This window comes from Grammomys surdaster, unplaced genomic scaffold (assembly GCF_004785775.1).
Source record: "Grammomys surdaster isolate TR1022 unplaced genomic scaffold, NIH_TR_1.0 339, whole genome shotgun sequence".
In the NCBI taxonomy this organism is placed as follows: Eukaryota; Metazoa; Chordata; class Mammalia; order Rodentia; family Muridae; genus Grammomys; species Grammomys surdaster.
The window spans coordinates 984,526-1,000,216 of record NW_021604758.1 but is presented as its reverse complement, the minus strand read 5'-3'; the positions used below and the strand labels follow the sequence as shown (position 1 = coordinate 1,000,216).

General features: G+C 51.6%; 1 protein-coding gene across 1 annotated transcript in view; it reads left to right on the top strand.

Annotated features, from left to right (window-relative positions):
• The first annotated feature begins 9,371 nt into the window (after positions 1–9,371).
• LOC114630481 (basal cell adhesion molecule-like) overlaps positions 9,372–15,691 on the top strand; it is a 15,481-nt gene continuing 9,161 nt past the window's right edge. The window contains exons 1-7 of the mRNA XM_028778720.1: positions 9,372–9,498; positions 11,366–11,487; positions 13,027–13,255; positions 13,332–13,402; positions 14,396–14,492; positions 14,595–14,777; positions 15,408–15,666. Coding sequence (XP_028634553.1) covers positions 9,435–9,498; positions 11,366–11,487; positions 13,027–13,255; positions 13,332–13,402; positions 14,396–14,492; positions 14,595–14,777; positions 15,408–15,666 — 1,025 coding nt within the window. The 5' untranslated portion in view covers positions 9,372–9,434. The remainder of the gene's footprint in view (positions 9,499–11,365; positions 11,488–13,026; positions 13,256–13,331; positions 13,403–14,395; positions 14,493–14,594; positions 14,778–15,407; positions 15,667–15,691) is intronic.

Below are 15,691 nucleotides of genomic sequence, written 5' to 3'. Positions count from 1 at the left end.
TGTCACTGCCCTTTTGCTCACCACTGGCTCATCACAAGTCACTCAGCATAGCGGATGGTGGTGGTGATGATGGGGATCGCTGCTGGTGGGGAAATGAGGATAGAGGTCTCACTCGATGCTTCTGGCTCAAGGTTACATCAGAAGATGCAATCAGTACGTCCTGGGACCTGGAGGTATTACCAGAACCTCCCCTGCCTAGAATCCCCCAGTGAGGGGCTGGGGGCGTGGCTCAGTGGTAGAGCCCCTGCCTAAAATCCACCAGTGAGGGGCTGGGGGCGTGGCTCAGTGGTAGAGCCCCTGCCTAGAATCCCCCAGTGAGGGGCTGGGGGCGTGGCTCAGTGGTAGAGCCCCTGCCTAGAATCCCCCAGTGAGGGGCTGGGGGCGTGGCTCAGTGGTGGAGCCCCTGCCTAGGATCCCCCAGTGAGGGGCTTGGGGCATCACTAAATTTTAGAGCACTCCCTCGGCATGCAAGAGACCCTAAGCTCTATCCCAACCCCATCCAAAACAAAAACAAAGAAACTAGTTCCTGAAGAGACAGACGTGGTGGTTCACAACTATAATTCCAGCACTCTGGAATCGCAAACAGGACGATCCCAGATTCAAGGCCAGCCTAGGTTATGTAGCAAGACTATCAACAACAACAAAAACGATACAAGCTCTCAGATACCGGAAAACGACTACTTCAATGAGTTTTGTAGATGTTGTGTAGCCTGTTTGCCATCATGGTGGTGTGTGGTTTTGCTTCTAGTACCTTCTGTTGGTTATGTACCTCAAATCTCACAGATCCGGGGAGCGGGGGGAAGAAACAAAGGCCCCTATTTTTCATCTTTCCATTCTTCCTTCCTTGGTTTCTTGTGTGCTAGGATACAACCTAAGGTCTCTGGCCTGCCAATCAAGCACTCTGTCATTGAGGCACTGCCCCAGCCTCTCACTGGGGAGAGGAAGGAGGGATAGAGATTTTAGGCAGGGGCTCTACCACTGAGCCACGCCCCCAGCCCCTCACTGGGGGATTCTAGGCTCTACCACTGAGCCACGTCCCCAGCCCCTCACTGGGGGATTCTAGGCAGGGGCTCTACCACTGAGCCACGCCCCCACCCCCTCACTGGGGGATTCTAGACAAACCCTCTATTGACCCAAGGCTCCACTACCCACTTCCTCATACAGGGAATGTCAAGATCTGATTATAGACGGTCTTGTGGGGTGAGAAATTGTTTCTGCCATCTTTAGAGAACAGGATCTGCTCCAGCTGCTGTGAGAGGAAAGCCTAGCCAAAGCTGGCTTCCTCTGCAGCGCTCACTCCTAATTCACATGTCTGGCATGGCTTTCCCAGCTTAGATCACCTTGGCTCCCAGTGGCAGAACAACAAACACCTGCACTGTCCGTTTCCATAGAGGGCGTGGAGCTTCCAACCGTGAGGGACGGCCGAAGACAGGAATGGGGCCGATGGCAAGCAAGTGACGCCTAAGAGCATCCAGCACAGCGCTGGTGAGATATCTCAGTCGGTGAAAGGACTTGGCACCAAATCTCACCAGCTGGATTGGTTCCCTGTTAGACACAGGGGAAGGACAGCGCACAGACTCCAGAGGTTGTCTCTGACTCGGTGCGGTGCGCGATGCCCCATATTAATGTTAATAATGTATTTTTTAAAGTCATCATTAAAGGCCATGCATGATGGAACATGCCTTTAACGTCAGCACTTGGGAGGCAGAGGCAGGCCAATCTCGTGAGTTCAAGGCCAGCCTGGTCTACAGAGCTAGTTCCTGGACAGCCAGATCACACAGAGAAATCTTGTCTTAAAACATCAACAACATAAAAGCGTTATTGACTACCCCTGTGAACAGCTTATTTTAAAAAAAAGTCCTTGAATCTACCGTGTAGCCAAAGGTGGCTGAAGCCCTGATCCTTCTGTCCCCACCATCCAAGTGCTAAGGTTACAAGTATGTACCACCATGTGCGGCTCTCGTCTTCGTGTGTGTGTGTGTGTGTGTGTGTGTGTGTGTGTGTGTGATATTGGGGGGATGTGAGTGAGTGTGATGTATTGGGGGGGTGTGAGATGCATTGGATATATGTGTGCGAGAGAGATTGAGGTGTGTATGTATGTATGTGTGAAAGCGTGTGATGTCTTGGGGTGTGTGGAGGTGTGGGTGAGAGATATATTGTCTCTGTGTGTGATGTATTAGTGTGTGTGTTTGTGTGATGCATTATGTGTGTGTGAGGTGTTGGTGCGTGTGTGATGTTTTGTATATGTGTATGATGTATTGGTGTGTATTGTATCAGTGTTATATATATGGGATATGGGTATGATATATCACTGTGTGTGTGTGATGTATTGCAGCGTGTGTGTGACTATATTGGTGTGTGCGCACACATGTGTGGAGCCAAAAGCTTAGCTTGAGTATCTTCCTTAGTCAAGCTCCATCCAGTCTTGTTGCCCAGCCCAGCGTCCCCTGGCCATCCTCCTGCCTCTGCTGCTGTGTAGCAGTTTCTCCAAAGTTAAAGCATTCTATCTTAGAGGAATTCACAAATCTCAGGAAGTCCCTGAAACTGACAAACTGCACCTGACCGCTCCCCTGCCTGCAGGCTGTGCAGTGACCACCAGGGTCTCACTCAGGCCGGGGTGGGCTTTGGTGATGGAACACTCTCTGAGCCATCCCTGCACCCGTAAGTGACCCCGATTGTTCACTTTGGTTTGTTATGAGTTCTCTGTCAGGAATGGGTAGACACTTTTACACGCCTCTCCAGGAATAATGTCAAACACACTCTGCAGTGCTAGGGTTACAGGTGCATGCTGCCCGCCCTAGCTTTCATGTGGATGGGCACTGGGGATCCAAACTCAGATCCTTAATCTTGTTCAGCAAGAACTTAACCGACTGAACAATCTGCGCTTAGTCCAACTTGTTTAACTGTAACTCAGACCAGCCTGGAACTTATTGTGGGTTTTTTGTTTGTTTGATTTTGTTTTTGTTTTTGTTTTTGTTTTTCAAGACAAGGTTTCTCTGTGTAGCCCTGGCTGTCCTGGAACTCACTCTGTAGACCAGGCTGGCCTCGAACTCAGAAATCCGCCTGCCTCTGCCTCCCAAGTGCTGGGATTAAAGGTGTATGCCACCACCGCCCGGCTTACTGTGGTTTTTCTGACTTTGTTTGTTATTGTTTGAGACAGAGACCTGCTCTGTGCTCCCCTTTGCTGGCCTAGTGCTATTTAGACAAAGCTGACTTTGAACATTTGGTGATTCTCCAGTCTCTGCCTCCACTTGTAAAGTGCTGTTGCACACACACACACACACACACACACTCAACACCCATACTCTACACACACGCATACACACTCAACACACATATATACATTCACAAACATGCACACACACATGTACATATACATGTGTGCATGCAGACACTTCTGCCCATAAATAAAAATAATTAAATCCAAGAAGGCAGGAGTGAGAAAGTGAGAGAGACAGATGGAAGGAGGGAGGGAGGGGGGAGGGGGAGAGAGGGAGAGAGGGAGAGAGAGAGAGAGAGAGAGAGAGAGAGAGAGAGAGAGAGAGCGCGATCAAAGCCAACCTAGGTTACACAGTGAGATTCTACCTCAAAAGAAAAAAGAAAAAACTTGGGTGGATGGGTGACTTTGTGGATAAAACCCTTGGCATGTATGCCTGCAGCGTGAGCTCTTATCCCTGGGATCCTCAAAGAGCCAGACGGGCAGCTCGAATCCGTGATCCCGCTGCAAGATGCGGAGGGGGATGGAGAGTTCCCAGAAGCACGCAGGCCAGATCACCTCTCGTGCACAGTGACAAAGTATGTCTCAAGTATGCCTCAGACAACGTGGAAGGAGAAGATCGGCACTCGAGGTTGTCTTCGTCTCAGACTATCTGACCACCACACTTGATACCATGTGCACAGCATACACACACACACACACACACACACACACACACACTAATAACCATAACAACAAGAATTATAATAGCCAGGTGATGACCCACACACCTTTAATCCCAACATTCAGAAAGGCAGGTGAATCGCTGTAAATTCAACCCAGCCTGGTCTACGGAGTGAATTTCTGGCCATCCAAGGCTACGTAGTAGTAAGACCGTCTCAGAATGATGATGATGGTGATGTTGCTGCTGCTGATGATGACATTAATTAAGCCGGGCAATTGTGGCACACTCCTTTAATCCCAGCACTTGGGAGGCAGAAGCAGACAGATCTGAATTCAAGGCCAGCCTGGTCTACAGAACAGGTTCCAGGACAGTCAGGGCTACACAGAGAACCCCTGTCTCAGAAAGCCAGTCCTCTCCCAAAAACACAATTTAAAATACAGCCAGACCCAGAACCAGAGGCATGCATCTAAACTCCCAACACTGAGAGGAGACGGAAGGAAAATTAGAAGTTTGTGGTTTTCCTCAGCTACACAGCATTCTAAGCCTGAGCCATATAACACCCTGCCTTAAAACAGCAGTACATTCTGGTAAGGAGTGATTGTGCCTACTGTGACTCAGCTCTCAGGAGACGTAAATGAACAAAGTATGGGGCTGGAGAAATGGCTGCGGTGTCTGAATGACAGTGGCCCTGTAGGCTCATAGCTTACGAATACTTAATCACCAGGAACTGGAACTGCTTGAGAAGGACAAGGAGGTGTGGCCTTGTGAGAGGAAGTGTGTCACTGGGCGTGGACTTTGAGGTGTCAGAAGCCTCCCCCCCCCCCCTCTCTCTCTCTGCCTGAGGCTGTAGCTCAGGTACTGTTCTAGACCCATGTAGGGAACCATACTCCCCGCCAGGATGCCAGGGGACTAAAACTCTGACACTGTAAATAAGTGTCCTATTAAATGCCCTATTTCTTTTTTAACAGTTTGTGTAGGCTTAGATTTTTTAAACCTACTTTATTTATTTATATTTATTTATTTATTCATTTATTTATGTATGAATACACTGTCACTGACTTCAGACACACCAGAAGAGGGCATCAGATCTCATTACAGATGGTTGTGAGCCACCATGTGGTTGCTGGGAATTGAACTCAGAACCTCTGGAAGAGCAGTCAGTGCTCTTAACCGCTGAACCATCTCACCAGCCCTAAACCTATTTTTAATAAGGGTTCTCAAATTCTTTGACCCCGCTCCTAGCCCACTGTCCAAATGTAGGGGACAAAAGATGGTAAATAGGACAAGGGGGTGTGGACCTGTTTAGCAGTAGTTCTTCGTCGTCAGGATTCTGGCAGTCCAGTTGAATAGTGTCAGGATAACAAACGTGAATCAGCAGCCATGGCATGATCCAGCAGAAACTGCCAGGCCTCCACCAAATCAGCACAAGTCAGCAGCATGGACCAGGACCATTCGTGATGACAGGAGAAGTTCTCTGTTGTGCCTCTTTCGATGAAGTGAAGACAGCGAAGATGAACCCTGGAGACCATGAAGTATTCCAAGGCTAGCTTTGTAAGCCCACCATCACTGTCCGTTGAGTTCTATTTATTCTCTTCCCAAACATCACGTGCCCTCCCACGGGTCTTGCCTCAGAAAACACCACGTGAGTCTGTATCACCTGACACATCCAGAAACTTCCACTTAAAGTTTACCTTGGTCATGGTGTCTCTTCACAGCAATACAACAGTGACTATGACCATGGCTCAGCGGTTAAGACACTTGTTGCTCTTCCAGAGGACCAGAGTTCAATTCCCAGCACCTGCATGGAGGGGCTCACAGCATGTATACACACAAATAAACAACCATTATGAAGTCTGTGAAGACATGCACACAGCTAAGTAGCAGTTTCTCTGCCTTTTAGTTAAAGGGACAGTGAGATAGAGTTGTGTGTCACACAGCACAGACCCCATGTGTGACAGTGGCTCATAAAATCATATGGCCTAATGATAACTCATCAGGATCACTTTGCCTAGCAACGCCCTTATCTGAACGGATGCCCATTGTTAAGTGACACGTGACTGCTGATCGTTCTATACAAGTGAGACAACAGGACAGAGTCAGAATATGACTTAATTCAGTACACAAATATTTATTTATCTCCCAAGTCAGGCATTGTCCTAGCACTAGTGAGCCAGTGTGACCCTTGTGGAGTTCCTGTCCCCTTGGGGAATAGATTCTGTACAAGGCAAACAGAATTTATCCCCCTATGATAAGGGGACAGAGTGGAAAAACCTGGGGCAGCTGGGGGAGCAGGAGCTGGTATCTGAAGTTCTCTAATGAGGCAAGCCTCAGGAGAGATTCAAAGTGAAGGAGAAGGAAGCCAGTCAATAAAAGGATGCCCTGGCAGAGAGGATAGGAAGTGCAAAGGTCCTGAGGTTGATTGGAATAGCACGTCATCAGAGAGACCAGGGTGATAAAAATGGTGCTGGAGAGAGATATGGGAAGGAAAGTGGGGTCAGGGAAGGTGGGGTCAGGGAAGGAAAGAACTTAGATCCAGGACCTCTCAAACCACAGAGAGAACACTGGCTTTTACTTTCAGTGAGATGGAGCCGTGGGCGTATTCTGACCAGAACAGTGGCCTGAGCTGACTCACATCTTCACAGGATTCTTCTGGCTGTTTTGTAAGACCTAATTGTGGGGGATAAAGGGAGATGACAAAGGGAGGTGACATTGTGATACTAGTTTCTACAAGTCCAGGGCTGATGTCTTTGGTCTGTGCACTTACCATGTGGCCCGCCTCCTTCACCCAGCACCAAGGCCTGCTGACTATGTGTGTGTGTGTGTGTGTGTGTGTGTGTGTGTGTGTGTGTGTATGTTTTCAAGACAGGGTTTCTCTGTGTAGTCCTGACTGTCCTTGAACTCACTCTGTAGACCAGGCTGGCCTTGAACTCACAAATCTGCCTGCCTCTTCCTCCAAAGTGCTGGGATTAAAGGAATCACTATGCTCTAGCTACCTGCTGACTTTATAAAGGTGCAAAGGAGGTACCTGATGCCAGTCTCCAGATGCAGTAATCAGACGCACAGGCCGGAGACAGAAGAACAGGAGAGTTCCAGAGAACACCTGGGCACTGTATAAGAAAGCCCTCTGCAGAGTGTAGATGGCACGCTACTCTGGTTTGGGTTGTTGTAAAAGTTTTATTTTGTTTTTAATATTTATTTTTAAAGGTCTATTTTATTTTCTATACGCAAGTCTTTGCCTATATGTTTGTGCATCGTCATGTGATTGCCTGGTGCTCACAGAAGCTGGAGAAGGCTTCAAATCCCCTGGGAATGGAGTTACAGGCTATTGTGAGCCACCTGATAGGGACACGGGTACTGAGTTCTGAACTTGGGTCCTCCGCAAGAGCCATAAGTGCTCTGAACAGCTGAGCAGTCTCTCCAGCCCTTTCTTTGTTTTTGAGACAGGATCTCATGTAACACAGCCGTTCTCTATCTCTTTTTGTTTGGTTGGCTTTTTTGTTTGTTTGTTTTAATTTTTTTTTTTTTTTTAGAGACAGTGTCTCACTATGTAGACTTGGCTGTCCTGGAACTTGCTCTGTAGTCCAGGCTGGTCTTGAACACAGAGATCCACCTGCCCCTGCCTCCCTAGTGCTGGGATTAAAGGAGACCACCACCACAGCCAGGTGGCCTAAAACTCAACAATAGCCAAAGATGACTGAATTTCTGATCCTCCTGCTTCCACCTCTCCCGTGCTGGGATAGCCTGTACTGTGATGTCTGGTTAGTAGGGTGCTGGGTTCTGATCTCCCGGACTCCACTTCTTGAGTGCCAGGTGCTCCTTCATCTCCTCTTCATGAAGCCCTCCTTCAACCCTCTTCTGCCTGTTGAATACCTCCCTGCAAATCTCTGAACCCTCATGTCAGCCTTGCACACTGTAGGATACATTTGTCTCCTCTGGAGTGGACCACTATATCCAGTTAGCTATGGGTAGGTGGCATTTTCATGTGAGCCTCTCAGCCTTTGAGTACACACCTGGCAACCCTTTCTTGCCTGCTGTGGGAGGGAATTGACATGTGGGACAGTCTGCACCTTCACAGTGGCTGGGAGTCACACAGGGGAGATAGATGTATCCCAGGATGTGCAGGGCTTACACAGGGGTCCAGAGATTTACAAGGACCTATGTGACAGGAGAGGGTTGAAGAGAGACTTCCTGAAGAGGGGATGAGGGAGCCCCATGCAAAGGTCACTTTTCCTGGTTTCACAATTACTTCCTGTGACAGGTACAGCTTTGAGAGCCCGGCCAGCACCTACAGTATAAGCCTTTCCGCAAGGGCTGATGGGTACAACCTTGCTCATCCTCAGACTGGCAAGAAACTGGAGGGGGAGGACCTTCTCTCAGCATGACCCACAGTGATACCACCCCCCATCCATACCAGTATCCCAGGCTAGTTTCTACCCGCTGACCAGAGGCGAAACCCTCCTTCTCCAGCCCCCATCCAGCATTCTTGGGATTTTGTTCCACACTGCCTCGGAGTGTGAGGATCCTGGCGTAGACTGATCTGTGACCCCTTACTTTGACCTGTGACCCTCTCTTCCACCCAGTGGCCCCAGTGGCCTGCTCTCCTCTTTCCCTCCACCACTCACCTGCCACCGCGCCAGCCCACTTCTCCTCCCCTCCCCCCAAGGTGGGGAAGGAATGGCTGGGAGAGAAGGAAGGCGGAAGGGGGGTGACATTCCTTGGATTCCCTGGATGGGGGGAAGTGAGGGAGTGAAGGAGAACAGGGCAGAGGGAGGGGCACCCCATCCCCATCTCATCACCAAAGAGGCCGACCAGGACTGGGAATTGAAAACCCATTAGAGAAAAGATTGACCTGACCAGTTCCAGGCCACTGCTCGGTCAGAGGAGGGGCGCTTCCCAGCAAGGTGGCTGGCTCTAAGGGGAGGGCATCCTAGGGCACTCGGGGAAGAGCCGGTCATGCAGGAGAGACTACAAAGAGAGGCCAGAACAGGCAACTAATCATATCAGGGACCGCTGGTCAAAACCGACAGTTCACAAACCAGGGCGATGTCTCACCTTTGGAATCCCAGTACTTGGGAAACTGAGACAGAAGGTTTGCCATTAGCTCCAGGCCAGCCTGAGCTACAGTATGATACTGTCTCCAAAAAGAAAACAAGCTAGGAAAAAGATCCACCTGCAGTCGAGGGCTACAAGCCACCTTAGGAATGCATGTCAAGACCCCGCAGGTGGCCAGGAAGGAAGGCAACGAGGGTCTGCGTGGTGTCCCTTAAATCCCAGCTCGGGGCACTGACTAGACTGGTCGGTCCGTCCCCGGGGCTGCGGAGGACAGCCGCGGGCGTGGGTTGGATGGAGCAGCGCGCACAGTGGTGCTAGCGGGTCCCCCGCGCGCGAGGGTGGGAAGTCCTCTCAGGGCAGTGGGAGGTCTTGGCCCTGCGCCCAGTTTGGGGATGGGGTGGGCGTGGTCAGGGGCGTGGTCAGGGGCCTGGCCTCCGCTGCCAGCTTCAGGGCGGCGGAGAGCCTCGCCCGGGCTCAGTCACTGCCGCCACTGCAGGGAACATGGAACCCCCTGACGCCCGCGCAGGGCTGCTGTGGCTCACCCTCCTGCTGTCGGGCTACTCAGGTATGACTTGGGGCTGAGGGCAGAGCTGAAACTTGAGTTTCGGGCTTGTGGGGCAGGCTCCTGGAGCCCCCGAGAAGACAAGGGGAACAGGCTTCCATTTCCCCAGTGATCACAATCTAGGGATTCCCCAGTAGGGAGGAAGGCGGGGAGGCCTTGGGGTGTACTGGATCTGAGAGCTAAGGATACCCCGGTTCTGGAACAAACACATCTGATATAGCTGTCCCTTCCCAGCTCTCTGGGAATCCTGGAATCTAAGCCCTACGACCCCTAATAACCTTGGGTACCTGGAATGTGGGATCTGTGGCCCCTAGTCCCTTAGACTGGAGTCCAGCCCCTACCCTCCCCCATAGTCAAAGTAGGTTCTGCTAAGATACTGAAGACTAACATCCCAAAGCTGTTCTCTAGAGTGATTAAGCTCAGAGTTTCCTCAGAAAAACTGGAGACCCTGCGACTAAAGCACTTTCTAGAATGTTGGGCTTTCCCCAAAATTTAGAGTTTAGGCTGTCTCTAGAGGACCCGCCTCTCTCTGAAAGGGCCGGGAGAACCGAGCCTGGCAGAGAACATAGAGCAGTGTTTTGGACTGAGAGGTCCCCTTTCCTGGGGCCCCTGATAAATCCACACACCTGCATGTGGTGAAAGGCGAGGAGAAACAGGGGCTGGGGGGACACTGGGGACAGGGTGTAAAGAGATCAGGGAAGACGGGATATCTGTCTGCTTTGCTGTGCGTTGCTCACAACCAGTCCGGGGCACCAGCCTGGCCCCACATCAGCTCCCCTGGGACAGGCTGGGGCCAGAGGTGGGTGCCTGAGAACCCAGGCTCCTGGCACAAATGTGGTATATAGTGGGAACCAAGGAGTAGTTTGTGCCAGGCTAGGCGGGAAAGGAATGATGCCAGCCCAAAGGGTAGATTCTCAGCAAGAACCGTGCTACCCACCAGACCCTGACAGAAATTCAAGACCCAAGTTCCCAGGTCCCTAGGACTCAGAGGTCCGTGTTTTCCACATCCAGCCTGCTTTGCCTCAGGCAGCTAGTTGTCTAAACTTCCAGCCCTTTTTCCCTGAGGACCCAGCCTCACCCTCTGCCCAGGTGACTCACCTCATCCTTTTCAAGCTTCTCTGGTAAAGAGATGGGGGGCGGGGGGGTGTTGTCAAGGGGCAGGTAGGGGGCTCTGGCGCCAAGCTGGGCAGGTCTCAGCCAGCCTGGCCCTCCCACATTCCTGAAACCTGCCCAGCCCTGTCCCCCCTTGCCACTCCCACACACCCATCCAGCTTCTAGCCCAGCTGCAGCCCACACCCCAGCCCCCCACACATGAGAGAGCAGAGGGCCCCCAGGAGCTACTGGAGAAGATAGGATGGGACCATGAGATAGGATGGGACCGAGATGGAGAAAGACCTGTTACTCAGCCCCAGGCCAAGTCTTGCCCTGTGTGCTGGAGGCCAGGCCTGGCCCTTCCTTGAGGGCACATTTGCTATAACTGATGGAAGAGCCAGGCTTTAGCTTGGAGCACTGGAGAAGGCTTTACTTTAAACCTTACAAGTCACAGAGGCTGGGCCAGTGGCACAGGACTTCAATTCCAACACTCAGGAGGGAGGCAGAGGCAGCTGTAGATCTCTGTGAGTTCGAGGCCAGCCTGGTTCACATAGCAGGATTCCAGGCAGCCAAGGCTACACGCTAAGACCCTATTTCTAAAACGAAGTGTTGGAGAAATGCTGACAGAACCCATGCTCAGAGTGGACCAAAGAGGAAGAGAGGATCTGCATCCGAGGGAGGAGGTTGGAGCTTAGACTCCTGTCTGAGGGAGGAGGCTGGGGCCTGGAGGGCTCTCCCTGTTGATGGCAGTGGGTGGACCTTCGATGCTAATCTGCAGGTGCCCAGGCTGAGCTGCACGTGTCCGTACCCCCACGGGTGGAGGCGATGCGAGGAGAACAAATCGCCCTGGACTGCGCTCCACGGGGACACCCTGAGCATTACATGATGGAATGGTTCCTTGTGAGTGCTCCATGCTGGAAGCTGGGGAGGACAAGGAGGGGGGAGGAGGGAGGGTCCAGTGGCCTGGCCACCTTAGCAGCCATTAGCTCTACCTGCACTGATTGTTTGCTCAGAGGACCTTACATAGAGCCATCAGAAGCTACCTTTCCACTTCACAGATGAGGAGGCTGAGACCTTGGAAGGCTTTGGACTGTGTAGGGTGCCAGGTTCCCGCAGGACAGACATGAGGACACAGTTCCCCTTTGGAACGTAGTGCTGCAGTGAGGGCCACCAGAGACAAGACGACAGGAGAGGAAATGAGAGACAGGGAGTAAGACACAGGAGACATGGACGATGAGGGACACAGATGGGCCCAAAGGGGTGAGAGAAATGACAGACCTCCCAGGCCTGGAAACCCAGACGACCATGAGGGTAGTTCAGGTACTATGAAGTCAGACCCCTCTGAGGTATGAAATGCAATATAAAACTCAAGGAGAAGGCCGAAGGATTGAAGAGATGGATCAGCACCTAACAGCAATCGGTTCTTCTCCTGAGGCCCTGAGCTCAATTCTCCACACTCCTAGGTTCACAGTTGCCTGTAACTCTAGCTCTGGGGTAGGTGATGCCCTTTTCCAGTGCCCATGAATATCTGTACCCGTGTGTGCATACACACAGAAACATATATACACATAAAATCACAAAAATCAATATTTTTTTAAAAACAATTTTAAAGAAGGATGACCACTGAGGGCTGGAGGGATGACTCAGTGGTTAAGAGCACTGACTGCTCTTCCAGAGGACCTGAGTCCAATTCCCAGCAACCACATGGTGGCTCACAATTATCTGTAATGGGATCCGATGCCCTCTTCTGGTGTGTCTGAAGACAGCCATAGTGTATTAAATAAATACATCTTAATAAAAAACAAAACAAAACAAAAAACAGGAGGGCTGACCATACATGTAGTCATGCACCTTTAATTCCAGCTCTCAGGAGGAAAGTAGATCTCTGAGTTTGAGTCAAATCTAGTCTACAAGTTCCAGAAAAACCAGGGATACACAAAGAAACCCTGTCTCAAAAAAAGTTAAGTAAAAATAGAAAGAGAAATGAGGGTGTAATGCACCAGTAGCTAATAGAATGCTAGCCTAGAATTCCCAAGTGAGGGAATGGCTGAGGGTGTGGCTCAGTGGTAGAGCCCCTGCCTAGAATCCCCCAGTGAGGGGCTGGGGGCGTGGCTCAGTGGTAGAGCCCCTGCCTAGAATCCCCCAGTGAGGGGCTGGGGGCGTGGCTCAGTGGTAGAGTCCCTGCCTAGAATCCCCCAGTGAGGGGCTGGGGGCGTGGCTCAGTGGTAGAGCCCCTGCCTAGAATCCCCCAGTGAGGGGCTGGGGACGTGGTTCAGTGGTACGGCCCCTGCCCAGAATCCCCCAGTGAGGGGCTCAGTGATAGAGTGATTACTTAGCATGTAGCCCCTAGGTTTCTACCCTAGACTCAGAGAAAAAATCTTGGAGAAAAAAAATAAAGGAGGACTCACTGCCCTAGCTAAAACTGTTACACATCTACAGGTTGATGCTTCTGGGGCTCGACACCGTCTGGCTTCTGTGGAACCACAGGGATCCGAGTTCCTGGGCACAATACACAATTCTCGGGGTCGCACACCCCCATACGAAGTGGACTCCCGTGGGCGCCTGGTGATAGCAAACGCCCAGGTGGGCGATGACCAGGACTACGTGTGCGTAGTGAAGGCTGGGGCAGCAGGTACCTCAGAGGCCACCTCAAGTGTCCGTGTGTTTGGTAAGTGTCCCCAAAACCATCCTGTGGTGCCAGGGGTCCAGAGGAGAACCTCCTGACGTAGACATCTTTCCAACAGCAACACCAGAGGCTACGGAGGTGTTTCCCAACAAAGGGACGCTGTCTGTGATGGACCAGTTTGCCCAGGAGGTAATATGGGCAGGAGTTGCAAGCAGTAGGCAAAGAATCCAATACTGTGTGTGTGTGTGTGTGTGTGTGTGTGTGTGTGGTTGTGTGGTATTCGAGATTGAACTCAGTGCTTTGAGCATGCCAGGCAGGTGGTCTATAACTCTTACCCTCCCTGTTGTTGGAGTTTTTACTTGTTTTGGTTTTTTTTAGGGAGGAGTGACCCGCTGTAGCACAGGCTATCCTGAAACTTTCCATGTAGCCACTTATACCTTTTCCATGTAGCCACTTATACCTTCCAAGTACTGAGGTCCCTGGTGTGTGCCATCTACCCATCTGTTTCCTTCTTGGTTTGGTTTTATTTGCAACCGCGTCTCATAGCCAGCCCAGCATGACCTCAAACATGCTATGTAGCTAAGGATGACTTTGAACTCGTGATCCTCCTGCCTCTGTGACTGATTCATGTGCTAGGATTACGTGCCAGAGCTCACTTTGGTTTGGGGTTGCTTGAAATAGGGTCTCCTGAGGCTCAGGCTAGCCTGGAACTCACTCTGTAGCTCAAGCTAGGGTCAAACTGATGTTTCCATCTTGCTATGTAGCCCAGGCTAGTGTCAAACTGATGTTTCTATCTCAGCCTCTTGAGACCTAGAATTGGAGTTGGGTTTCGCTATGCTTAGTCCAGGTTTTTAATTAGTTGGGGGGGGGGCACATATGCCACAGTGTGAGTGTGTAAGGCAGAGGACCACTTCTGAGAGCCACTTCCCTTCCTATTCCTCTGCATGGTTCCCGGGATCTACCGCAGGTCTTCCATCTTCCCCACGATCACACTTACCGGCTGAGCCCTCTCACAGGCCGGAGCTTTGGGCTTTTTGATGGGAAGAATGGGAGTCAGGGGCTTCTGTTTCCTGCTGGGGAGAAAGAGCCCAGCGGCCATATCTAAAGGGCAGATCTGGGAGAAGGGGAGCCAGACTTCAGCGTCCTGGCACCAAGCCCAGGCCACGCCCATGTCTTCCCCAGATTGCCACCTGCAGCAGCAACAACGGAAACCCGGTGCCTCGGATCACGTGGTACCGGAACGGGCAGCGTCTGGATGTACCCATGGAGGTGAACCAAAGTGAGCCATCGTCGGCGGAGCCAGGGGGCGGGGCGTGGTGGAGGAAGAGTTTCTCGGGGGCGGGGTTAACTCACCTCAGCGCGCTCCGTGCCTCCTTTACAGAGGGCTACATGACCAGCCGGACTGTACGGGAAGCCTCAGGCCTGCATTCTCTGACCAGCACCCTCTACCTGAGGCTCCACAAGGATGATCGGGATGCCAGCTTCCACTGTGCTGCTCACTACGACTTACCCTCAGGCCATCATGGCCGCCTGGACAGCCATCCCTTCCGCCTCACCCTGCACTGTGAGTCCCCATGACCCTCAGCCCTTAGGGCTAAGATCTCATCCCATGAAGGCCCAACTCCCAGTCCCGGATTCCAACCAGGGTCCTCACTCTGCCTACTCACCTCATACTGAAATGATGCTGGGTCGGGTGGCTGACCTTTGACCTCCAACAGTACCCCCCATACTGACCCTGACGCCAGCATAGGGCCCTGTACCCCACAGGATGCTCCACTCTCTCCGACTGAATTGGGTCTCTATATACCATCTGGTCTTAAATCTCAAACTGTACCTCGACCTCTGACCTTTGAGCCATTCTGTCAACTTCCCTCGACCTCTGACCTTTGATGTTCTGAGAGGAAGTCTAGATCATGTGCCTGTCCTAAGACAGGGTTTCTCTGTGCAGCCCTGCCTATCCTAGAACTCACTCTGTAGACCAGGCTGGCCTCGAACTCCACCTGTCTCTGCCTCCCAAGTGCTGGAATTAAAGGCCTGTGCTACCACTGCCCGGCTAATAAACCTTAAAAAACTAAAAAGAGAATAGACTCCTAAGCTTTAGATACTGTATCTCTCCCTTTAAAAATAGACCTGACCTTCCCTCCTCAGCCTAGCCTGGACACATGCCATGACCTCACTTCCTTTCCTCCCACAGATCCCACAGAGCATGTAGAATTCTGGGTGGGGAGCCCCTCCACCACGGAGGGCTGGGTACGTGAGGGGGACGCTGTCCAGCTGCTCTGCCAGGGCGACGGCAGCCCCAGCCCAGAGTACTCATTCTTCCGCCAGCAGGTAACTCACTCTGTGGTATCCTTTGGATACCACCTAAACCTGTCAATACTAACCTTATCAACCTCTTGTTTATCTTCAGTGGTGAGGGAGATAGAATCCAGAGCCTGTTGCATGCTACCCAAGTGCTCTCCCACTGAGCCACACCCC